Source organism: Felis catus, chromosome B3 (assembly GCF_018350175.1).
Source record: "Felis catus isolate Fca126 chromosome B3, F.catus_Fca126_mat1.0, whole genome shotgun sequence".
Lineage (NCBI taxonomy): Eukaryota > Metazoa > Chordata > Mammalia > Carnivora > Felidae > Felis > Felis catus.
This window is the reverse complement of record NC_058373.1, coordinates 12,022,732-12,046,610: the sequence shown is the minus strand read 5'-3', so window position 1 is coordinate 12,046,610 and position 23,879 is coordinate 12,022,732. Positions and strand designations below refer to the sequence as shown.

Here is a 23,879-nt window from a genome sequence, read left to right as displayed (position 1 = left end):
TCTCGATAACGTCATGCCAAGATTATTAGGGTCTTCTAGCCGGTCTCCACCTCCTGTTTCTCCAAACCATCTTCCATTGGCCTACTGAAAGTGCAGCTTCATTTACGTCATTCCCCCACTCAATAACCTTCAACGTCTCCCTGTTGCTCATTCTGCAACCAAGATTTTCCAGCGTATGGCGCTAACCTGTCTTCTCAATCACATCTCTCCTCCAGCACCCACATTCCAACCAGACTTCATCACTCACTCCTTACTGAACTTGCCCACCTCTTGCCAACTCCATGCCTTTTTCATGTGATTCCTCTGCCTGGAGTCCTCAGCCTCCATGCCATTCATTCACACCCCGAACTCAGAGCTAACCATCAGAGACCATCTCAAAGGATACGTCTTCCATAAGGACTTTCTCCATCCTTCCAACCTAACTTCCAAATCTCATGACGTTGTATTTGCACTTTTCTTCTGTCTCTTGTTCCCCTCTACCTTACAGTCAACCCCTAAACGCTTCTGAGCACCGTCTGGTTGGAAGGGAAGGCCTGGAGACTGGGCTTAAACCCCTACTTGAGAAAGCACTGGTTTTACTAGAATTACATGGGAAGGGAGAAGGTCAGACAGAGCGGCTCAGGCACAAACAACCCTCCCCCACCCCCCGCCATGCCACACAGCTACTGAAGCCTTCTTGGCCTTCTTTTCTTTCTCCCACTGGTCTGCAAGTGCCTTTTTTTTTTTTAAGTTTATTTCTTTTGAGAGAGAGCGTGCATGCAAGCTGGGGAGGGGCAGAGAGAGAGGAAGAGAGAGAATCCCAAGCAGGCTCCGCGCTGTCAGTGTGGAGCCCGATGCAAGGCTCAAACTCATGAACCATGATATCATGACCTGAGCGGAAATCAAGAGTCCGCTGCTTAACCAACTGAGCCACCAGGCGCCCCTGGACTGCAAGCGGCTTACGGGTGGAGGCTGTGTTCCCTGAGGGGACACCTGCTGCAGGGTCGAGCACAAACACCAGCATCCTGACACCAAGCGGGTTGGGATCGTAAGGGCAGACACGCCCCTGGGACGCGTCCAGCCTGTGCAGCTTCTTCGGTGCAAAACAAGCAGGTCCCCAGCACCCAGTCCCTCCTGATGTCTCACCGAGGCCAAGCGGGGGACAGTCTTTCCCTCTTCCTCTAACAGGCTTCTGTGAGAGCTTGTGTCCTGCTCCTCCTTGAAGCTGCCCTTTTCCTTTTGAACCTCCCTTTACCCAGAAAAACATACCGGCGTGGCCCCCAATCCAAAGAGACAGCCCTCGATGCCAGCCCCGAGTGAAGGGTCCCGCCAATGCACTCCACGTTGTTTTGTCAGCTGGGAAGAAATCCTTCATCACTTTCCCCAGGAATCCACCTTCTGAGGGTGTGCTCTAGGCCAGCAGGCGCCACCCTGTATTTGAAACAGCCAGAGACAGCAGATCAGCCCACACCCTGGTAGCACCGGTGGGTGTGGTGCCTCGTTCCACCAGCTGGAGCCCCAAGGGCTGGACTGATCACTGTGCCCTTCTCGGCAGGCTAACGCTCTCCCCATGGAGTAAGGGCTTCCAGAAGCAGCCTGAAGATACATCCAGCCACTGCACATATCCCTAACCTAAAAAAAAAAAAGAAAGAAAGAGAGAGAGACAGAGAGAGAGAGAGAGAGAGAGAGAGAGAGGCCAGGAAAAGGTGGAAGCCACAGCTCTCCCGTTTGCCTACAAAAATGTGAGGCCAGGGCTCATGAGTTCAAGCCCCGAGTCAGGATACCTGTGCGGACAGCTCAGAACCTGGAGCCTGCTTCGGATTCTGTAACTGTTTTTCTCTGCCTCTCCCCTGCTCTCTCTCTCTCTCTCAAAACATAAACATGAAAAAAATAACAAAAATAAATGTGAGGCCAGATTTTAACCTCTCCCTTGGCAACTCTGCATATGGGACAAGAGAGGAGCTGATACAGACATCACTCTTGTACTGCATTCCATACTCACTTCCCCCTAACCCCTTGTTTCTTAATGGCCTTACTTTTTTTTTTTTCTTTTTTTTAACACTTGAGCCCAGGTTAGCCTGTTTCCTGTTCATATTTGTAAGGAATCCAGGCCCTCGGCAGTAAAGAAAGACAAGCATCCCCTGGAGCTTTATATTAGGAATGTTTCTAGAGTGTTGGTGGAAAGCATGTACATTTGTTAATTTGCACCCTAAACACACCCCATGGCCTCATTTAACTCTGAGTGCTCATGTGTGTCTTGTAACTACCTATGCATGGTTCCAACTTAATCAAGTACTTAATGAGCAGCATTAATATTCGTTGTCATCTCCATGGGAGCCTACGCTCATCAAGGTAAATATCTGTGGGCTGTATCCAGAGTCTGTGGTTGAACTAAGAATTGTCTGTCCTCATCCAAACAGCCAACTCTTTGTCCCCCAAGATGGGAAAACCCTGCTGGGTACTTTCCGAAGGTTTCTTTGTAAAAACGAGATACTTCCACTTACGGATCTTTTGCAGATGCCAAGCGATTTGGAAGAGCGGTAAGAAATCCACTATCTGGGTGGTAGTCATTCAGGGAATCTCGTGGCATGCCTCTTAAGTGCCGGACACTGGGGGTGCGATGATGACCTACCCTCATGGTGCCTACAGTATGGTGGGAGACACCTACATTTATGGAAAGGTCACCGTAAGGAATAGGTGAGATCAGCGTTTGGCAGGAAACGCGTGGGGTGCTGGGGGAGCCATTCCCTAAAGGAGAGATATTGGAGCTGAGCTGAAAGATGAACGTGGGGAGAAATTAGTTCTTCAACGGCTATTAGGGCCGGAGCGCGCATTTGCACTCAAGTGCGCACGCACACCCACATCGAGTACAACTCCTCTATTTATAGCGGGAGAAACGGGGCCCAGCCAGAGCTAATTATAGAAACCGGTGATCCCAATATCTAATCCCTTCCTGCTAAATCACATGGATTTTATTTACATCCCAACCATAGATTATTTCAATACCTTTGGCCAATAAAACGCAGAATATTGAGTTAAAACCACATCCCTCAAGACCACAAGCATAAATAACGATCATGTTTTAACGTGGATGGAACCTTTTCATTTTGCAAATCCAAGTTCTCATATCAAAATCCAAGGCAGTTTGTTTTCTGTACAAACGGAAAGGTCATAACCCTGTCTGAAACGCACTGGCAAAAATCTCTCTAACCGTGCAATGCTAATTTGGGCGTGAGCTGTGTCTTGAGGCTGACTTCATGGCCCAGCTGGGGTTTCAGATTCGCACATGGCGATTGGGTGGCTCTCTACCGTTGCACTGCAAGGGTCTCTCCCTGGACTCCGGAAGCCTCCGGAGATTTACCGCTGTTCTCGCCAGTGCGTGCCTGCGTTGCCGCAGGGTGAAACATCCTTTTGAAAAGCCCGTGAGAATCCACTTGCAGTCTGTGCGTTTGCCTGTAAGAGCGCAGGGCAGGGACTGGAAGGAAGCACAGAGGAGCCCACACTGACCCGAGGTTACCCCTGGGGAGCTGCTGCAGTGGGGAGGGGATATGACACGGCCTGCTTTTCACTCTAGATACGCCCGAGTGGTGTAAAACTGTACACAAGAACGTGTTTGTGTATTGCACATTGAATGCATACGTATGCATTTTTTAAAAGAAAAAGCTTAGCCTAACATCTCAATAGAACAAAGGTGCGTCTCCGCAGAGAGAAGCGTTTCTTCTGGATGTGACGGTCTATTCCAGAAACCTCAGAGCAACTCCCCCGCTGACCGGCACAGAGCTGAGGGTGGAAAACGTGCATTCCGCAGCATCCCCGAGGGAAATTTGGAAAGTTGGAGGCGCCTCGAGGGTCGCCGCACTTGCCGCCCGCGCCCCCCTTACCGGTGCATTCCCGCAAGCCTTGACTTTACCGCGTGCGCACCCCCCACCCACCCAGCGGGTGCGGGTGCCGGTGCCGGAGGGTGCGGCCGCTGCCGGGGCGGGGCCAGCCGAGCACGCGCCCCCACCTCCTCTCCCGCCCGCGCTCGCCCCCCGCCCGCGCCCGGGGCGCCCGGCCCGCCCCCTCCCCTAGCGCGCAAACGAACCTCTCGACGCCGCGCGCGGCGGCGGCGGGCGGGGGCCGGGCGAGGGAGGGGGCGGGCCCGAGCAGCCCCGACTCCGCAGTTGTCTCCCGAGCGCGGGCTGCGCCGCCCGAGCCGCTGGGCTGGGGAAGCGCTAGCGGTTGGCTCCCGGGCCGGCTCCTCCAGGCGCTCGCAGGCATGCAGCCCGGGAGCAGGCGGCGCGCCCCGGGCCGGTGCTGAGCCGGCCGGGGCGGCGGGGACCAGCGCCTGCCGAACCCCTCCCACCTTGCCCCGGGGCCCGCGAGCTGCGCCCCGGAACCCCCTCTTCGCCCGCAGCCCCGCCAGCGCCACCCCCCCCACCCCCCGCGGGCCGCAGGGGCTCATGCAGCCGCCAAGGTAAGCGCGGGCCGGGAGCGGGGCGGACCCGGCCCTGACATCCCCGAGGCGCCGCCGGCACTTGCGGGTCCTCTCCAGCCCCGCGTCTCTTCTTGCTCCCGTCTTGTCCACAGTTGGAGCTTTGCTGCGCCTCGATCGCTTTAGCTCTTGGCAGCAGTAAAGTTTTTGTGGTTTAGTATTTGCTCTTTTTTCCTAAAATGCTCTCCCGGGCAGCCGGCAGCGCGCGTGCTTGGACAGACCCGGCGAGCGTCTCTTCCACCGTGCGCGGGCTGGGAGCTCCCTTTCTCCGGCGCGGTCACCGCCCGGCCCGCGCACCCTGGGATGTCCCGCCGTGAACCCCCACTGGCCCGACTCACCCGGGTCCCCCTCCTCCAGCTCCGCGCCTGGCTGCCTAGGCCAGCTGCAGAGCCGCGGGACAAGCGCCGGCCACCGGGGGGGAGGGGGGGGGCGTCGGTGCTGCACCTTCTGGGCTCGGGTCCCAGCGGTCCTTTGAACTGGGAGCATCTGTATGCAGGAAGGTGCGGGACTTGGGTTCAGTGCTAAGGGATCGGACTCCCGAGTGGCCCCGGCGTTCCTAAGTGGAGGGGTGGGCCCGACGGGCGGGGCACAGAGACGATTCCGCGCCCGGCTCGAGCCGTGGCTCACGCCGGAGAACTAGCTGAAACAGGGGGACAGGTGTATTTAGGGGGAGGACCGATGTGTGTCGGAGCGGGGAGCGGGGAGGGGCGCTCAGTTGCAATTCTTGATTGCATCCTGTTAATGTAATTGCATTAGATTTGCTCCGGGGCAGAATCAATTCCCCCAAATTGAGATTTTTAATGGGAGCCTGCGAGTTGCTATTATGTATGTGGTTTCGGAAGGCGTTGGGTTGTATTTATTTTACAATTCGTGTGTCTCGAGGGCGGAGTAGGGGAAATCGCGCCATCTAGCGGAAATGGTAAGCCGCGCGTTCCTTTTCGCCGCGAAGTTGGGTGTTTTCAAAGTACGGGACTCCAGCGCCAGGTAGAGAGGGGGCTGAGCCCTCCCAGGAAGGGTGGTTATCCTAGTTATCCGTGTGTCTACAGTCTGCGTGAGCGGGAACGCCCCGACACCCCCAGCTCAGTGCGCCAAGCTCAAGGGACAGAATTACAGGTTGTACCGAGTGGCAGGCTGGCACCTCGAGGAGATCTGTCACCTCCTCCATCTGGCTTTAGGGTCCTCCAGCAAAAACAGAAAATGTTACCTTCCGGTAGGTGGACACCCATTGTTCGGGCATCAGTCGCAGGGGGGAAAAAACATGCGCGCACCTTGCTCTTCTCCGGGACGTCACAGAGGAGTGATTTGTCAGGAGAATCTCAAGCCATGACCCCTAGGAAAGAGATTGACCGAGGACAGCTGAAGGAGAAGTGGGAAAGGGCCTCTTGCAGATCAGGCCAGAATAGCATTTTTTTTTTACACATACAAAGGGCTTCTGAAAGTTCCACTGCTGCAGCAGATGACAAGCAGGCCCCCTTTACAAGGGATATGATCTCCTGGGAACAACAGGGAATTACTTTGCTGCGTGACCAGCAGAGCGGACAAAGGCTCTGGGTGGAGCACCCACACACCCAGGCGGGCTCCACGTTCTCTGTGGCTCGTTTTTGCTGACACCTTACAGGCCAGAGGATATTAGCCACTCCAGCCAGCTTCTCCCTATTCTAAAGGATAGGTTGGTTCCTTGTAGAACAGCACGGTGGTGCCCCTAGGGTGAAGACCCTTACCCCCTTGAGATCCTCTTCGTGGTGGTGATGGGGAGGAAGGTCCCAGATTCCTTTTGTTTTTAATAAAAATAAATTTTTTCTTACATTTTATTTATTTTTCATAGAGACAGAGGACAAGTGGGGGAGGGGCAGAGAGCGAAGGAGACACAGAACCCGAAGCAGGCTCCAGGCTCCGAGTTGTCAGCACAGAGCCCGACGCGGGGCTCGAACTCACAAACGGCAAGATCATGACCTGAGCCGAAGTCGGACACTTAACCGACTGAGCCACCCAGGCACCCCAATAGAATTTTTTTTAACATTTATTTATTTTTGAGAGACAGAGCATGAGCATGAGCAGGGGAGGGGCAGAGAGAGAGGGAGACACGGAATCAGAAGCAGGCTCCAGGCTCTGAGCTGTCAGCACAGAGCTGGATGCAGGGCTCGAACCCACGAACCATGAGATCGTGACCTGAGCCGAAGTTGAAAGCTTAACTGAGGGAGCCACCCAAGCGCCTCCCAGATTCCTTTTAACAAGAGCCCTGCCCCTCCCTTTTCCCTTCCAGGTGAAAGACAGGTGCTTACATTCTAAATAGACATGTAGAGTGGTAGGTGGCGTTTCTGCCTCCCCCCATGCTGTCTCTCCCTTTGCAGGCGTTTATTTAATAACCAGATTTGTAACAGAAAGGGTCTTGCAGTGACCTGGCATCTTATTCAAGGCGGGCTTCTCTGACCTTTGCTAAGAAGCGCCTTACACGGTGTGACTGCTGCCTCCCCAGTGTGTTTGATCATACAGAGTGGAGCCATCAGAGGCTCCTATTTATTACAACCCTTGGCCCGACCCTTCGGCCAGCCACCCCATGTGGGGCCAAATACAGGAACTCTTAGATGAAGATGCAGAATAAAATGATAGGCACTGAGCATCCCTGACATTGGGACAGGAAGTTTTTTCCAGCCATTGTTGTAGTGATGCTCACCAGACTAGTGATGGCGTCTAGATCTCGCTAGAGAAATGGATGTCCAGAGAAGTATAGCCCAGGTTCTGCGGGTTTAAAGTGCTTTTTTCCCTTCAACCTTGCTACCAAATGAATTAAATTCAAGCATTTGCTTTTCTCACGTGTGGTCCCCAAATTCAGTCATGCCTTAGGAGGTATGATCACCGATCTCTTGAGAAATCTGCCATCCAGGGAAGATTGGATATCCCCAAGTGAAACAGAGCATAAACAAACTAGGATTACCAGAAACCAGTGCAGGCTCATGTGAATCTGTTAGTTCTGTGACATGAAAAGGCACTACTCTGTAAAGATCGTTGTTCTAGAACCTGACTTATAATAACCCAAAGGTAAGTTCAAATAACTTTTCAGCATCAGTGGTGTTTCTGTGGCTCTTTCGGAGGATGGTTTCGCTTTTCAAACAACATGCATCATTTATTCATTCAACAGACTTAACATAAATTTAACCCGAAGAAGGAAGGCTCCAGACTCTCCCACCTGCCTGGTATCCAGCCCTATTCAAAGGACAGACTCCTGTTTTCCTAATTTTGACCCAACGGCAGTGCATTTTCAGCCTCTTTTCCTTTCACAGCAACAGAGTTAGGACAGAGCAATGAACAGGGCAGTGGAAAAACTAAGGACTGTCTCACCCGAGTGTGCATACAAGGTCAGGCAGAAGTCGGTCTCCTTGGTGACAAATAAACATCTTTTAAAAGGATCGCCGGTTTCTTAGCCAGGTGTGACCCTATGAGTAGAAAACGCAGCATCAGGATGCCTGGGTGGCTCAGTCAGTTAAGTGTCCGACTTCCGCTCAGGTCATGATCTCATGGTTCATGGGTTCGACCCCCGCGTTGGGCTCTGTGCTGATATCTCAGAGCCTGGAGCCTGCTTCGTATCCTCTGTCCCCCTCTCTCTCTGCCCCTCCCCACTCACGTCCTCTCTCTCTCTCTCTCTCTCTCTCTCTCTCTCTCTCAAAATAAATAAACCTTACAGGAAAAAAAATGCAGTATCATATTAGAGCCTAGGGGTCGAGGCAAGAATGCCTACTGAGTGAGATGTGAAATCTTTTATAATTCTAAGGGCAGTAAGAAGAGGAAATTTTGAAACTTGGGCAGAAATTAACAAAGCAAATGCAAATATCTTTTATAGCCTCATTTAAAAAATTTCAAGGCACTTCTACTTGATGGACGTAAAAATGCCCTACGTACTTACTTGACCTATAAAATTATATCCAGATTACTACAGTAAAGAACTAAAGTGTAGTAAACAGTGTTTATGCAGAAAAAAATTACAGAACTACTGTTTGAGTTTACTTCGTGTCCTCCAGTTGTTTGTTTAAAGCAACACCACGAGGTGAAGAACTTTCTAGAACCAAGACACTAGATTTGCCAGAGTCTGGAAATCTGGAAAAACTTGAAAACAAAAGCTTCTGTCATCTGTCTGGTAGACCAAGGCCAATTCCTGTAGATTCTGTGTCCTCCACGGGGCATAGCAGAGATCAGCAGATAGGAGTGAAAAATGCCCTAAAACTTACTGATTTGCATCTGTGAGGCATTGCTTAGTAATTACCAGCCCTTGTGGCTGCCACTTTGTATGTTTCATTTTTCCATCTTCGGGAACTCTCCCACTCCGGGTCTTTGCCTGGTTGACAGCAACATTTTGGCTCGTTTCCTGGTAATGCTCAGCTCTTGTGCCCTCGTGAGCAGAGATACTCTGGCCAAGTCCTCGATAAGAGTCTCAGTACGGTTATTTTATTCTTAGTATGCTGTTCCTCTGGAGATGGACACAGACCATTTTTTTCATCCTCTTTTGGAGTTGTGAGGACTTCTCTCCCTGATGACTTTTTGAAACGAGATTAGGTGGAAATGCACAAACATACAACAACTTGCCCCAGTGGCCTCCTGAACGTTCGTGCGTAAGCCTTGTCGGCCACAACGCAGACGCTCTACCTCAGAGTTCAGTCTCCTGCTAGTTTTTGATACGTTTCACTGATCCGTACCACGTGGATCTCTTCCCTCCAGTTAGCTATTTAAAAACCATGATACCTTGGGGCGCATGGGTGGCTCAGTCAGTTAAGCATCCACTTCCGCTTAGGTCATCATCTCATGGCTTGTGAGTTTGAGTCCCCCCCGTCGGGCTCTGTGCTGACAGCTCGGGGCCTGGAGCCTGCTTCGGATTCTACGTCCCCCTCTCTCTCTGCCCCTCCCCCACTCATTCTCGTTCTCTCTCTCTCTCAAATATAAGTAAACATTGAAAAACGATTTTTTAAACCATAATACCGCATTGTCCCACACACCTCCACAAAGCTTTATCCTCTGTCAGAGTCTGATCCTCTTGTGAGATCCCAAGATGTTGCTAGTTACCCCCCTGCCGGGACGCTGTTTCACTGGCTCTCAAAGAGGCTTGCTCAGAAGACATCTGCTGGGCAAAAGTGACTTCGAAATTTGCTGCCAGTGCCCATTTTCAGCTCCTGACACTGACCCTGGCATCCTGGAGAACGGATTGCTCTCATGAGAATATGTCCCCTGGGTATGGAGACTTTAGGCTACTCCGTGGTGTTAGGGTCTCTGCAGCCGTTTGCTTTGGCCACGTGACCTGTGGGGATCTTAAATTGACCAGAGCCCCCTTGTGCGAGGGCATGCCCTAGATAGCAGCCACAGAGTCCCAAGCAAATGGAACTCCTGATGACTTCCCCCACGGCCCCCGTGATAAACCATCTCCCCCACCTCCCAGGCCTTTCTCTTTGTGCACCCCTTAGAAAAGACCCCCATGGGGCCCCACAGAAGCCCACTCTTTTGGTCTGAATTGACCGATCTAGCCTCAGCACAGAAACCCTCAAACGCTCTACCGTAGACCCTAATAAAGGCATGAGCCCCAGTCCTGCCTCTCTCCCTGCACCCTCCCTTGACCACCCCACGTGGCCCCTCAAGGTATGCGGCATGCTTTGTCTAGATCTGTGAATAATAAACGTCTCCATTTTAGTTTCTCCTGCGGTCTGTCGTTGAACTGTGGCTCACCTCCCGTGCCCCACTTGACAAGGGTTCATTTGACAGATTCATACCAGAAAAGCACATGGAAATGCGTATCGCCCCCCACAGAGCCATAAACGCTGTAGGGTTTCCTCAACCCAGTTGGTAGGTTGGAAACAATACGATGTAACGTGGGTTTGGAAATTTGGGTGTGTACTTTCATTTACATTTAATTTAATATCCGTTATGGAAAGCGGTAGAGTATAAATAATAAATAGACTTTTTAAATGCAATTGCATTTTCCCAGATGAGCTTCCATTTATGCAAGAGAGGCAAAACAGCAAGAAATATAGGGCGTAGAGGCCAGGCTTACCTGTAGACATTATGAGGTTCACGATGGCATCCCTTCACAGGTCCGGACCCACCAGTAACCCCCCCCCCCAAAACTGCCAAGTTTGCTAGGTCATTTTACCTCAGAACAAGGGAATCACGGGACATTAATGTATGGCGCTTCATGTCCTTTTGTGCCGCTAAAATAGTCTGATACTCAGAATACTGACTTCAAAATCGCTTACCTTCCTATCCTGAAGCACACATTCAGCTTTGTATCTTCACGTACCTCAAGAGCATACGGTAGGGAAAAGCCAATGCCACCCTTTTCTCTGCTGTGAGGGTTTTGGCTTGCTTTTATTTTCCTCTGCTAAGAGCATGTTAAGAAAGGAGATCCCTGGGGCGCCTGGGGCGCTCAGTCGGTTGAGCATCCGACTTCGGCTCAGGTCATGATCTCGGGGTCTGTGGGTTCGAGCCCCGCGTTGGGCTCTGTGCTGACAGCTCAGAGCCTGGAGCCTGTTTCGGATTCCGTGTCTCCCTCTTCCTCTGACCCTCCCCTGTTCATGCTCTCTCTCTCTCTCTCTGTCTCAAAAATAAATAAATGTTAAAAAAAAAAAAAAAAGAAAAAAGAAAGAAGATCCCTAAAGTCCACGTGTCTGATTTCTTTATGTGTAAATGGATGCTATTGGCAGAATCTACAGACTTCAGGCCTAGTTAGAAATACATTTACCTCCCCTGAGCCTGAGCCACGAGTCAGTGAGGACAAAGCAAACCCAAGCCAAGATGGCGCCCAAGCCCCGCCTTTCCGGGTCAGTGACCGATCTCTAGGGGCAGGAGCCCGCCCGGCTTTGAATTGGAGACACGGTCTGAATGGCTTGTTATCTGAAGGGACTGCAATGAATTGAGACTGTAGATAGTTTTATCGAAATATCCTGTTGTGTAATACTTACCTGTCATTCAGAGGCTACATCCAAGCAAGCACTCTATGAAAACTTGCCCCCCAAATCCCATTTAGTATCCTAAAGAAAGGAAAGGAATTCTATCACTCTTTCAACTTCCTAAATCTTTAAAGGGGAGGGGGAGATTGTTCAGGCAAATTGTTCTTTTCTGAAAACATTTTGAAAATTTTGTTTCTGGAAGACCGCGTATCTCCAGACAGACTCTCATTTCTAACACATGACCCACCATTCTATAAGTGGAGCAGATTATTTGACCAACAGAAAAAAGTAAATGCCAGGGGAAGATGAGAAGAGACGAGAAGCAGCTGTAGTTTGGTGGGGAAACACTGAACTTGGCATCACAAGGCCAGGTTCTGAGGCTCTCCCTGCCCTCGCTCTTCTTAGTGACCTTGGACAAATCACTTAATCTCCCAGAGTTTCGGTGCCCTCGTTTGTGAAACGGAGACAACTGTGCCCGCCACACAGTTGAGATGACTCAACGGTTATGTGGGAGACTTTGTGTTTTAGTGGTTGCTCAATGGAACTTGCGTATAGCTAGTAATGCACTTAGAACCCACCCAGGAGTCAAGGTTATCCAAGAGTGCTTGGGGGATTCTGCAGATTTCACCCCAGTTCCCACATGTACGAAGACTCTAGCAGAATCGGGTGCACAGTAGACACTCTGTTATAATCCAAACAGTGGTTCCTGTCCATGATGTTGTCAGCTACTTAGCAGCACTTACTCTGTGCCAGGCATCTGTCCTAAGTGGTCTGTCTATATTGTGTCAACTCATTTACGTCCTCACAAGAACCCTCTGCGGGAGCTAAAGCTTATCCCCACTTAACAGATGTAAAGGGTCGGTGTTCAGACGGCATGTTCTTAGCCAGAAGGCTGTATTGACTCTCTCACGTCCAAGTGAAGCCTCCAACAAATGTAAAAAAAGAAAACAACGGTGGAGGAGGAGGCTGTCACATAAAGCAACACATTTGTTCTTGCTTCTGCATTGGCGCTCGTCCCCACCTCCCATCATCCAGGGATCTTCGGTATTTCAGCTTTGCATTAGCCATTCTAAACAGTTTTGAATTTGATGAATAACTTGGTTATCTGTTCCTATTGCTAAATGTCTATGGTATTTGTGCTTGGCACCAAATTGTTCATTAATCCAAATACTCCAGCCTTCTGCTGGTGGAGAGAGAGAGAGAGAGAGACAGACTCCCTGTCAGTTCAGACAGTTGCCATTTGGTGAATAAATGGTTCCAAGCTGGTTATTCTCCCCAGTACTTTCTGGAATGGGGAGAAGTAAACACTGGGTGGTCTGTTCTCCATTACAGGAACCTGGTGTTTCTTGGTATGAGTACCCAAAAGTTTCCTTAAAACAAGAGGTTATTACATGTTGGGAAGGCATGGTTTCAGGTGCAGGGTGGAATTGCTGGGGATTATAGCTGAAGAATTTGCTCAGCCACGTTTTTACTTGGGGAACCCAGAAATGTGACAGAGGAGGCCCCAGAATGGCTCCTTGGAGTCAGGTGCAGGCAAAGCCAGTTGGTTACAGAGCTAACACCCGTTGACCGGATCCTTAGAGACCCCTCCTGGGCGGCCAGGCCACAGTTCTGCAAATTGCAGTTGCGTCTGAGGGTCCAGAAACAGGACAGAACATTCGGGGGCCACAAAGTTAGAGGTGGAGCCACCCCAAATGCTCTTTCCCCAGATCCACTGCAATGTCTAGAAAGCCTCAATCTCGACGCGGACAATTAAGCACTTCACAAATGCTATCATTTTCATACTGGCTTTGTGGGCAGAAGAATTTGTAAGCTGTAGACCAGACGGTGGGTGTGCCCCAGAGTCACAGTCCCGAGACCCAATAGGAAGCGAGACTTTCGTAGGTGACACTCCAGTTATACACTGGTTTGTAATCCCTGCAGGGAGAAGTGGGAGACGGATCAAAAGAAAAAGTGTTGGCTTCTCCAAGCATTTCCTGAGAAACTCAGAAGTCAAGAAAGAGAGGCGAGGAAAGGCAGAGGGGCTGCTCAAATCCAAAGACCATGGAAATGCACCGCCAGAAACTGTTAGCAGGTGATCAGGAGGGCTCCAGCCCAGCCTGGGTTAGGCAGAGACGACACAGAGGGAGTCTGAGCGAGAAGATGAACACAGAAGGTGGAGTGGGGTTAGTAGAGGCAGAGGGAAGACGTGACATCGCTGAGCCTGGGAAGGAGTTGGTGAGCTCAGCAGAGGTAGGGTGACAGCCGCGAGTCGCCCAAACCCCACTCTGCCACCCAGCCAGCTGGGTGACCTCAGACAGGTTACCGACCTTCCGCAGTGTAAGTGGGGGTAGATGTGAGTTGTCTGACTTCCAAATGACAGGGGACGGAATAAGCATCTTTAAACGGGAATTGAAGTCCAGGAAGAGGAAAGGATACAATCTGTCTGTACGTACATCCGTCAATCCCCCTTGGCTGGTGATCTCAGTTCTTCTCTGATTCCTTAGCTCCTACCACGATGGGGGAGTTCACAGCACTATTTAACAGGAAATACCTACTGGGAGAGAGCAGTCAGAAGGTTGCTAATCGTTCTTGGCGAAATGATAGCGAATGAGCTAGGCTGATTGATTTTATATGTGCTTACATGCACATGGAAATATCTGGAAGGATGCACACGAAACTGTTAATAGTTATTGCCTCCAGGGAGAGTCACCTAATTTCATTTGACAGGAAGTTGATTTGTTTGGATCATGTGCCTATATTGCTGTTTGAACTTTTTTACGAAATTTGATGCTAGACAGAAGGAAATGGAAAGCCCAGAAAATTTGTTCCTTCTAGCATTTTCTTTAAAAAAAAAAAATCCCTGGTATATCTTCCCAGCACAGTGACTGTGCCCATGCCTACCATCAGGGGTGAGTTTCTGGGAGGTTCTAAGGGGGGCACTCCATACCGATGTCCCAAGCCCAGCCAGTTCTCCAAGCTCTGTTCCCGAAATTGGAATCATGAGTGGAAATGCTAGCCCATGGGACAGTCTGTGTAGATTCCTAACAGGCGGAAGTTTGACAGAAGGTGTTCCAGACAGGGTGAAGCTGATGGCAATGTGGATGTCACCAATCTTTGCCGTCGGTGGTCCTGTTTGTTAAGGAAGTTACTGACAGAGACTCCCCCCGCCCCCGCACACCAACTCTGAGACACTCACCCGTTCTGTAAAGGCCCTAGTTGATGTGCAGTAAGGATGACGGGGAATCGATGCAGGGCTCTCAGCTCCTGAGACACGGAGAAGCCGCATCAACACCCATCTCAGAGTTCTGAGCACATTGTAGTGGAAATCATTTGTCTCTACACCTGACTGCTCCCCTGGGCTGCCAGGAGGGGGCCAGGACTGTCTGTTGCTCATCTGAGAATCCCCAACCACCGCCCCCCCCCCCAATCCCAAAGCTAAGTGTTCCAGTACTTGGTGAGTGCTCCTTGAGTGAGTAAAACAGAAACACAATAAATAAAAAGAATCTCCCTTGTGTGGGGGAAGACAGTGTTACTGATCTGATCACATGCATTTAAAGCCATGTCCAAGAGCAAATAAAATCTGCTCATGTATGAAAGTCGTAAGAAAGAATCCAAAGAAAAAGTGAGATACTTCTTCAGTTCCTAAAGAGAGCTGTTGGAATGTCAGGAAATTCTATTTCAAAACACCACTAAAATATTGGAGTACAATCTCTCCATTTTATTTACCAAGAATAAGCATCCCTCGTGGTGAGGGAGGCAGCGCAGAAGCACACGGAGAGGAAAGGAAGCCTGCAGCAGAAGCGAAGAAAACAAGATGGGCCAAAGAAGGAGGACACTAAGACATTCTGAGTTCTACAGGGAAGGGGTCCCTCCCTGCCAGAGTGAGACTCACAAATGCTTGGGAAGAAGAGAAGCAAAGAGAGGCCGGCTCCTAAATCGTCATGGAAACAGGTCAAGGAAACTCTATGGCCACCAACCCCCAACCATCTGGACAGAGCGGAGCAGGGGTAATTAAAGATGGCAGCCACGTCCTGGTGGCCAGAATGCGCACTGAGCTTCCACACCGGGCCTGCGCCCAAGGGCATACAACCCTGGTCTCCCTGCCCACAAAGGGAGCCCACCCATCTAGGAAGGGGCCCTTTTCATAGCCACTTTGTGGAACATATACTAAAAAAGTAATATCACCAGGCACGTTTTAAAGTCCCAATGAACTGGACAGAGCACAACACACTTCCTGAAAAGAGAACATGAAACCGGAGAAATCTATTAGCATTCTTTGAGGAGGTAGAAACAGGCCCGGAGACGAGGGAGAAACCCAGGGATGAATTATGTTTAGACTTTCAAAATTCCTTCCGACTAAGTTCCACCCCGGGGGTCGTTCGCAATAGTTAAGTCGCTCCAGAATGTGCCGGGTGGGGAAGGTGGGGGGAATCACCACAGATTGGAACTGTCCTCAGAGACAGGTACTTTTCTGGATGAAGAATTATAAACCGTGGGGATCCCCAAGGATCGCTGGTGCTCCCAGACTTAGCTTAAATGTCCATAGATCATCTGAAGGAGCGAATGCTCAGATGCTTCCAGGCCTGTGGATGAATTGAAGGGTCCAGAGACAGATGGAAAAGCAAATAGTGGATAAGCTGGAGGACAAGCTTACGAGTTAGCAAGCAAATGCATATTTAAGCTTTGGGGGGGGGGGGGGCAGGCCTCAGTTGGATATGGGAGAACATATCCAAATCATAGCAAAATGGACTCTGTCCAGTCTGTTGATAGCCCCAAAATGGGATCTTGGGGGTCTTTGCAAAATGTTTGTGGGATAACGATCGTGCAGGACCCAGTGTTCAGAAGGTGCTAAAATGCTTTCAGAAAGTGCATTGGGAGCTAAGCCAAAGATAGGATTCTCCCTGGGCTGTACCCAAACCTGGCGGTTTTACGACTTTGCCCTAGAGAAAAATACCGCAGAACTGTAGAAAGGTTAAGTAATCACCCAGGTAGAAGACTTCCCTGAGAAGCTGGGCTGCTTTGTTCTTTAAGAGCTTTAGGGTGGAAAGATGAAACCCCAAAGATGATATGGTCAAAGTCTATAAAACTTTGGAAGTTACTGTGATGAGAAAACCAACTTTAGTTTTTCTGAGTTGCTGCGTTTTACATTATGGGAACCCTGCTGTGGACATTCAGGTAAGGACTCAAGTTTAGGGTTCCTTCCTTAAGCTCCTGCTTTGCCAGGGTACCTTTTGAAATAACCCTTAGAGTTGAGCCTAAAGAAGAGTTAGTGACCTTCACCTCCACCCCCTTATATATAAGTGCCTGCCACCCCACCGTCTGTCTCCTGTTCACGATCTGGGATGAGGGAATGCCCCTGGCCTGGCCCACTGTGCACCCCACCATCCCACTCTTTCTGGGGCCTGTATGCAATACATCTCACGACTCTAATTCTTTTTGTACATTATTGAAACTACACCTTCCATCAAAATGACTTTATGGGTTTCACTTGCCCAAAGCGGGGAGCTTGGGTGCTGAGGGAACTCCCTGCCTGCCGACCCCATGGGGGTGCTTTTGCCTCCCCACTCAGCCAATCATAAACTGCATATTCTTTTTTTTTTTTTTTTTAGTGTTTATTTACTTTGAGAGAGAAAGAGAGCGTGAGTGGGGGAGAGGCAGAGAGAGAGAGAGACACACAGAATCCAAAGCAGACTCCAGGCTCTGAGCTATCAGCACAGAGCCTGAAGCAGGGCTCGAACCCATGAACCGTGAGGTCATGACCTGAGCCAAAGTCAGACACTTGACTGTTTAACCGACTGGGCCACCCAGGCGCCCCTTTAATATGCATATTCTTAATGCAACACACCAGCTCCGGCTGCTCAGCACTGTTACAGAGAGAGTGAACAAGGTCTAGCTCATCAAACCCCAGACCCACGGGAGCCCTTGAAGTTTGAAATAAGAACTTGAGATTAAGTTTTATTTCAATTAAAGAGGAGTGGGTCCCCCCCCCCCCCAGTTGTAGGCAAAACCAACCGAGCTCCTCAAGACTTGGTATAAGCAAAATCTGTTCAAAGGTAGGGGGTGGAAGCAATGGGAGTAGACCCAAGAAGTTCTTCCAGTAAGTGAATGAGTTGGGAGCCATTGACGACATATCCCTGGACTTGTGAGGTTGGCGAAAATACTCTTGGGACCAGTGTTGGGCCATCAGCTTCCTCCTTGTTACGAGTCTGTGCACACAAGTGAGAGAAACCTAAATCAAACCAGTTTCGGCAAAATGAGGAACTCGCTTGTCTCCCGTAGCTGGACCAGGGAGGAGGAGCTACAGGGAGAGTGGCACGGGGAGCCCTGAAAATCTCCAACCGTCCCAGAAAAGCTCACCAGATAAAATGCGATTTTAGTAAAAAGAGCACGCTAACTCTGCAGACACATCCTCCACCTGCAACACTCATCAACACTGGCCTTCACATCAGATTGCTACCCGCAGACTCATCATGTAGGGATCAGAGACCAGGATGTGGCTCCCCCATAGCAACAGTCTCAGGACAGATTCTGATTGGTCAGCTTGGGTTATGTGCCAGTCACCACTTTATTGAAAGTACTTGTTAGGTTCTCTGCCTTGCCTTGACTTTAAATCCAAGAGGATAAACTGATCGACTCAGCCTGAGTATTCATGTGCACCCAGGGTTGATGAAGCGTGATGCAACTTACAAACCTAGCGAATCCCTACACGTGAGTCACCTGGGAGAGCTCATTAAAAATGCTGATGCCCAGGCTGTACTCAGGGACGCAGGTTCAGCTGCTCTGGAATGGGTCCTGGGCAGTGGTACTGGTTAGCCCCCACAGTGGTCTCCCAAAAGAATACGTCTCTCCTCTTCTTGAGACCTCAGGTGGGGCTTCCAGCTGCGATAAACATGGACACCTTCTCAGAGCCTGTGCTGGCCATTCTCGAGCTTTCTCAGGCTCCTGTTCTGTCTTTCTGCAGCCTAGTCTCCTCCTACAGCCATCCTCAAGCTTTCCAGCCCCTCAGGCAGGCCACACCTTGGTACATGTTATACTGAATGTTCCTTCCGCCTGGAATCCTTGCCCTGCCCCCCCTCCCTCGCCCACCATCTCCCCCGGCACTCTCCCACACTGGGAGAAACTTCCCTCCCCACCCTGCACCTGGGTCTGGGCTGGAGGCCCCTGGCGCCTGTGTTCTGTGTCTCTGCTGTCAGAGTCTGTGTTATGCTTTATTGAAAGTGATTGTTAAGTTATCTGTCTAGCCTTGACTTTAAGCCCAGTGCGGACTTGCATCACTGGAAGTAATGGCACATAGAGCACATCAGGCATGGGCTTGGTGTGTTCCACTGTACAGTTTATTAGCCAATAATTGGGTGAGTACTTAACTGCACTCAGCCTCAGTTTCCCCATCTGCAAAATGAGGATGACACTAGAACGTACCTTCGCTTTAAGTGTCCAGAAATGTAAAGTACTTAGCCAGCCCTGGACATAATGTGACAGCACAGGGACACCCTGGCCATAACTGCTGTCATTCTTACAAAAATGAATCCTTCAAGACAACTCACAGGACACACCATCTTTTTGGTAAAGCCTTCCCCGGGCGGTTGCCCGATCACCCCTCACCTTCCTCTATCATCTGTTTCTACCAGCGATTCAAAGATAGGAGCTGTCTTATTTCTTTAGCCCCCAGGGACTGGCATGCAGTAGTCCTGAGTATATATTTGACTGATGACTCAGACCCTGGATTTGGGAACACCCTGTTCGTACCCAGAGGCAGGGAAAGCTAGAGTCCCTGACACCCCTCACTCCTGGGAGGCATTAGCCTTATTCAGAACCTTGCCTTTCAGAAGCCCCGTGCCCCTCCCCCCACAGCCCCACTGCCCGGAACATGGGACTGGGGCGAAGGGTTCAGTGCTGGGGCCTCCACAGCTAGGGCTGGGGAACAGGGAGCAAGAGCCATGCAAGGGGAAATCTCTAACCCGAAGCCCAGAGAACAACCTAGGGGAGAACCCATAAGTGGTCAGACTCTATAATGGGAACTGTCTGTATGAAGTCAGCTACACTTTGAGTTAAGTCAGTTTCTGTGGCGAATGAAGTGCTGAGTTCCATAACCCAGTGGTTCAGGGATTTCTTGTTGCAAAGACCTGGGGAGTTGTCAATAAGCTGGTTGGTTTGGCCAGTACAGACAGATTGTTCCAGGTCAGCAAAACCCCATACTGCTCTACTGGGGGCTGGATTTCTCTGGATAGTCTAAACTATGTAAAAGCCAAATCTCCACTTCGGTGATGTCCAAAATCAGCCTCACACATCTCTCCTCGTGAGGGGGAAAAGAAGTCCTTTGCGTCCCTTTCCCAGATTATTTGCGTACGTCATAAGAATTGGATCTCCTCACAAAATGGCGGCCAGTCTTGGAGCAGGAACTGTGGGGAGTTCCCAGTGCTTCTCCCAGACTGTCTTCAGTTGCAGCCGCTGGGTGACAATATTATCAGCCTGCCCCTTACAGACAAAGAAATTGAGGTGTAGAGGCTCCAAGTCCTGCTTCCAAAGGTCTACCCCCAGGCCAGGACCGTGTTGGAAAGGCCTGCGTTGAGGTCTTCTGAAGGCTGCACAGCCTATCTGCCACTGGAGATGTTGCCTCAGCAGCTGCGATGAATTCACTGCTGGGGATGGCTGACGGATCCCTTCTCTCTCATTAGTGAGAAGCTTTAGAACTAACCGTGAAAGGCACAATCCAGCAAACGGTGTTCATTGATGGACCCCAAAGGTGCCTCTGTGCCGTCTGGCTCCGTGCCTGCCCCCGTGTGCCAATGTTATCCTGCCATTCTGTGGACTGAATCCTTAGGTCTGGCCCAAGGACAGGCCCCGCTGGAGAGGAATGCCATCAGAGCCCTGGATCGTGAGGTGCTGGGCTCTCACCGGGCAAAACTGCCGTAGTTTTGCAAATCAGGGCTTAAAGGGGACCCCGGTTTGGGGGAGCGATGGATAATTGGAGCCTGTTGGGCTGAGAGCTAACTATTTGGGGGAAAAGCCGCGGCACTATCACGTTAAAGGTGAGCAGTACCTTCGTGGCATTTGGAAATGCCAAGGAAAGACAGCTTCCTTGTGCCCCATGACATACCTGGCTGAGAGACATCAGTCCCCTTTCTTACCTGGTCTGCAGATGCCAGATCCAGAAGCACTTCTGCTTGGCGTGGGACCTCAGGGACTTAGGGCTTTCTTCCCCTTGCCCAGAGCTTGCTCCTCCAGAACTGCCCTCCTAGCAGGCAGCGCCCCAAGCAGCCCTGCAGCCTGTGTGGCCTTCTGCGAGTGAGGACTGCGATAGTGCTTAAGGGAAACATCAGAATTGGATAAAAATTCAGATTTTTTTTTTTCCCCTCAAAGAACCAGATGAGTAGGCTTGGAGGAGAGGTGAGGGGGGGCCACGGGAGGAACTGGTTCGACTCAAAACACTTGCTCTGGCCTATTTGTGTTCCGTCCAAAAGATGTTTCCCAGGGAAGGTTGCCAGTCGCTTAAATATCCCAACCAGAGGCAGAAGAGCCTCAGGTCCTAGGGAACCTTGGGGAGGAGACATATTTCTCCTGGAAAAATAAGCGACCAAGTTAAGGGAAGTCACCACCCTGATGCCCTCCCAGGAGCGGCCTTGGTGGCCTTGCCCTGGCAACCCCAGGCGGCTGGGCCCTGTGCACCGCGGGGACGGCAGCATCCACACCTCCTCCGGGGTGGCAGCCGTCCTGCCGCCTCCGTCAGGCTCGAAGGCCCCCAACTCTGGAGTGCAGCCAGGGCAAGTACTGGCGAGGCAGCGAGGTGCTAGAAGGGGATGCCGGAGGCCCTGAGCCCAGGCCGGGTGGGTGGCCCGGCGGGATCTGGGAGGGAGCCGCGAGGTGCGTTAGTGGCTGAGACCCAGCGGGCCAGCCCGGACACCCTCGGATTTTTCGGCCCCCTGCATGGGGGACCCATCTGAGTAGAACAATGAACCAGGGGGTGTCAGTGGCGGCTTCTGGACGCAGTCTGGTTGGAAACGGGGTCCTGGGGTTTGGCTGCAAGCGCAGTGTCTACCCGAGTTGGATATTTACAGGTTGGATGGGGGAGGGGGGCTCTCGGCAGGCGGTCCGGAGGCTGGGCCTCTTCGGCCTGGGCTGCCGCTGGGGTCGGGGAGCCGGGGCGCGCCCTGCGCCCCCGGGCCCGGGTTCCCGAGCTCCCCGCGACCAGCGTCGGAGCCCCGCCGCCTCGGTCCCCGCCCAGCCTGCCCCCCACCCCACCCCTCACGCGCCGCGCTGAAACCCGAGCTCGAGGGGGCGGGCCGCGCGGCGGCTGGGGCGGCGGGGCCGCGCCGACATTGGAGGGGACCCGGGGGAAGGGAGGGCGAGGGAGGGGCGCGCGGGGAGGGGGGGGCGCGCCGGGCGCCCGCGGCCGAGGGGGACCGAGCCTCCCGGCTCGCTGCTCCCGCCGGCGGAGCGAGGCTGCCCTTTCTCCGCAGCGTGATTGATTTTCCTCTTCTTTTCTTCTAAACTCTTCTTCCAGGGAGAGGCTAGTGGTAACAGGCCGAGCTGGATGGATGGGTATGGGGAGAGGGGCAGGACGTTCAGCCCTGGGATTCTGGCCGACCCTCGCCTTCCTTCTCTGCAGCTTCCCCGCAGGTAAGGCACTGCCCCCGGCGCGAGGATGGCCGGCCGGGCCCGCTCCCCGGGCCTCGTCGCTGCGCTCGGCCCCGCGTCCGGGAGCCAGCCGGAGCTGAAATCCGCCGGCGCCCCCGGGACCCCCGCCTCCCGTCTCCACTGGTCTTTGTTTCCTCCGCGCCCCGCCGAGGGCGCGATGCACCCCCGAGGGGACCGGGGAGGTGGCAGGCCCCCGCCCCGGCTGCAGTGAGAGGGAGCCGGGAGGTCGCAGAGGCCGGGGGCGCCTCCCTCCTTGCGGGAGAGGGGGTGCCGGGGACGCGCCCCTTAGGGGCCCCGAAGGAGGGGTGGGGTGGGCTGGGGAGCACCGACTCGCAGCAGGGGGCACTTTCTCCCGCTGCTCGCCCACCAGTGTGCAGACCTGCCGTGTGCCCAGGGGTGGAGCCGGGGCCGCCCCGGAGGTCCCAGGCGAGTCCCCGGCCGCCCCCTCCTCCGGGACGCCGTCCCGCCCCCACGCGCCGGCCCACGCGGGGATGCCCACGGCCTGGGCTCCCGCGAGCCCGGGATCCTGTTTGATAACATTCCGCGTCGCCCCCTGTTTGTTTTTATTGTGTCAGAAAGGGAGAGAATTTCAGAATTAAAGCTGAAAAAGCCATCTGTTTCCAATGAATCCCCCATAGTTTTTCACAATGTTTTTGGCAGATCGCTGCTTTCAAATTCCTCCGAGCCCGGACCTCTTGTTTTTGTTGGGGGAAGGGAGACCAACTCCACAGAGAAGCATTTGTTCCTTCCCAAACGCTCCAGTTTCTTTACTTTTTTTCCCTCCCCCCCCCCCTTTCGGGGGGAGGGGGAAGGCACGAAACTTAAATCCCCGGTCTGTTTTCTTTATAATGTTTCATAAAACTTTATTTCATTTTGGCCATATGCTACTCACAGCCTGGAAACGCCAGTTAAACCCTTTATACCCACTTTTCTCTTGCTAAAAATACAAATAAACCCAGTGTCACGGGCCAAATGGCCCCCTTTTGCAAGGCGGGATCTGCCGGCCGCGTCCATCGTGTTGCGGGGCGCGGAGGTGTCTTTTCGGCCCCGACGCGGACCCGCAGCCCCCGCGCACCACCGAGCTCTTTGCAAGAAAGGATTTCAGTTAGCCTGGGATTGGGTTGTTTTGTTTTGCTTCCCAGCCAACTGGGTTTCAGGAACTGGCGGAACTGGGCAGTCCGGGCTCGGCCTGGCTGTAAGTTGGGGCTGCGGGCGCGCGGGCGGGCAGGCGGGCGGACCGTGCTGGCAGCGGTAAGGGCCAAAGGATCAGTTTACCTTCTCGCCCCAGCCCCGCTTCGGGGCCTCCCGCGCCAACCCAGTCCAGCGCGCCCAGCTCACTCAGCAGCTGCCCGCGCCCCAAGGGCGTCCCGGACAGCCTCAACCTGCCCCCAGCTGTGGATTCCACCGGGGAGGCCCCGGCTGAGGACAAGATGGGGGGTGTCAGTTGCCCCAAGGGGCCCCCCCCGCCCCGGTATGTTGACACCTCTGTAGTGAGTCCAGCAGCCGGGTGGCCTACTCCTTCTTCACACACACACACCTTTTAAAAGGCAGTTTCCCCATGCACAGAAAGGCTTGGCTGAAAGGCTGATTTGGTTCCCTTACCAAAACTGAATAAATAAATAAATAAATAAACAAATAAATAAATAAATAGGACCGTCATCTTTAAAAAGAAATCCACCTTCTGGAGAAGCAGGACTTTGCAATGCGTGTGCATCTCGGTTTGGTCCAGATAAAGATCCAGCCCGTTGGAAGTTTTATCAGATGGGTTGATAAATAGCTTTTGTCCCTTGGCTGCCTTGGGGGATGTGATCTCAGCTCCGAGCTGAAATTGAGAAGGGGGGCTTAGAGGCCCTTAAAACAACACCTTCCCGCTCTTAAAGGGG

At 52.3% G+C, this 23,879-nt stretch overlaps 1 protein-coding gene and 1 long non-coding RNA gene across 5 annotated transcripts in view; one reads left to right on the top strand and one right to left on the bottom strand.

The window, feature by feature from the left end:
- LOC111560784 overlaps positions 1-21,378 on the bottom strand; it is a 148,346-nt gene extending 126,968 nt beyond the window's left edge. For 3 of the 4 annotated variants that reach the window (XR_006598883.1, XR_006598882.1, XR_006598881.1), the window contains exons 1-3: positions 20,490-21,378; positions 5,658-5,783; positions 1,249-1,410 (exon numbers count right to left, since the gene is read on the bottom strand). This is a non-coding gene — a long non-coding RNA (uncharacterized LOC111560784). Of the gene's footprint in view, positions 1-1,248; positions 1,411-4,791; positions 4,880-5,657; positions 5,784-20,489 lie in introns of those variants that run through there. The other variant, XR_002742791.2, reaches the window with a different exon arrangement.
- RGMA (repulsive guidance molecule BMP co-receptor a) overlaps positions 4,156-23,879 on the top strand; it is a 47,315-nt gene continuing 27,591 nt past the window's right edge. Inside the window, exons 1-2 of the mRNA XM_023254952.2 lie at positions 4,156-4,435; positions 21,863-21,978. Coding sequence (XP_023110720.1) covers positions 4,422-4,435; positions 21,863-21,978 — 130 coding nt within the window. The 5' untranslated portion in view covers positions 4,156-4,421. The remainder of the gene's footprint in view (positions 4,436-21,862; positions 21,979-23,879) is intronic.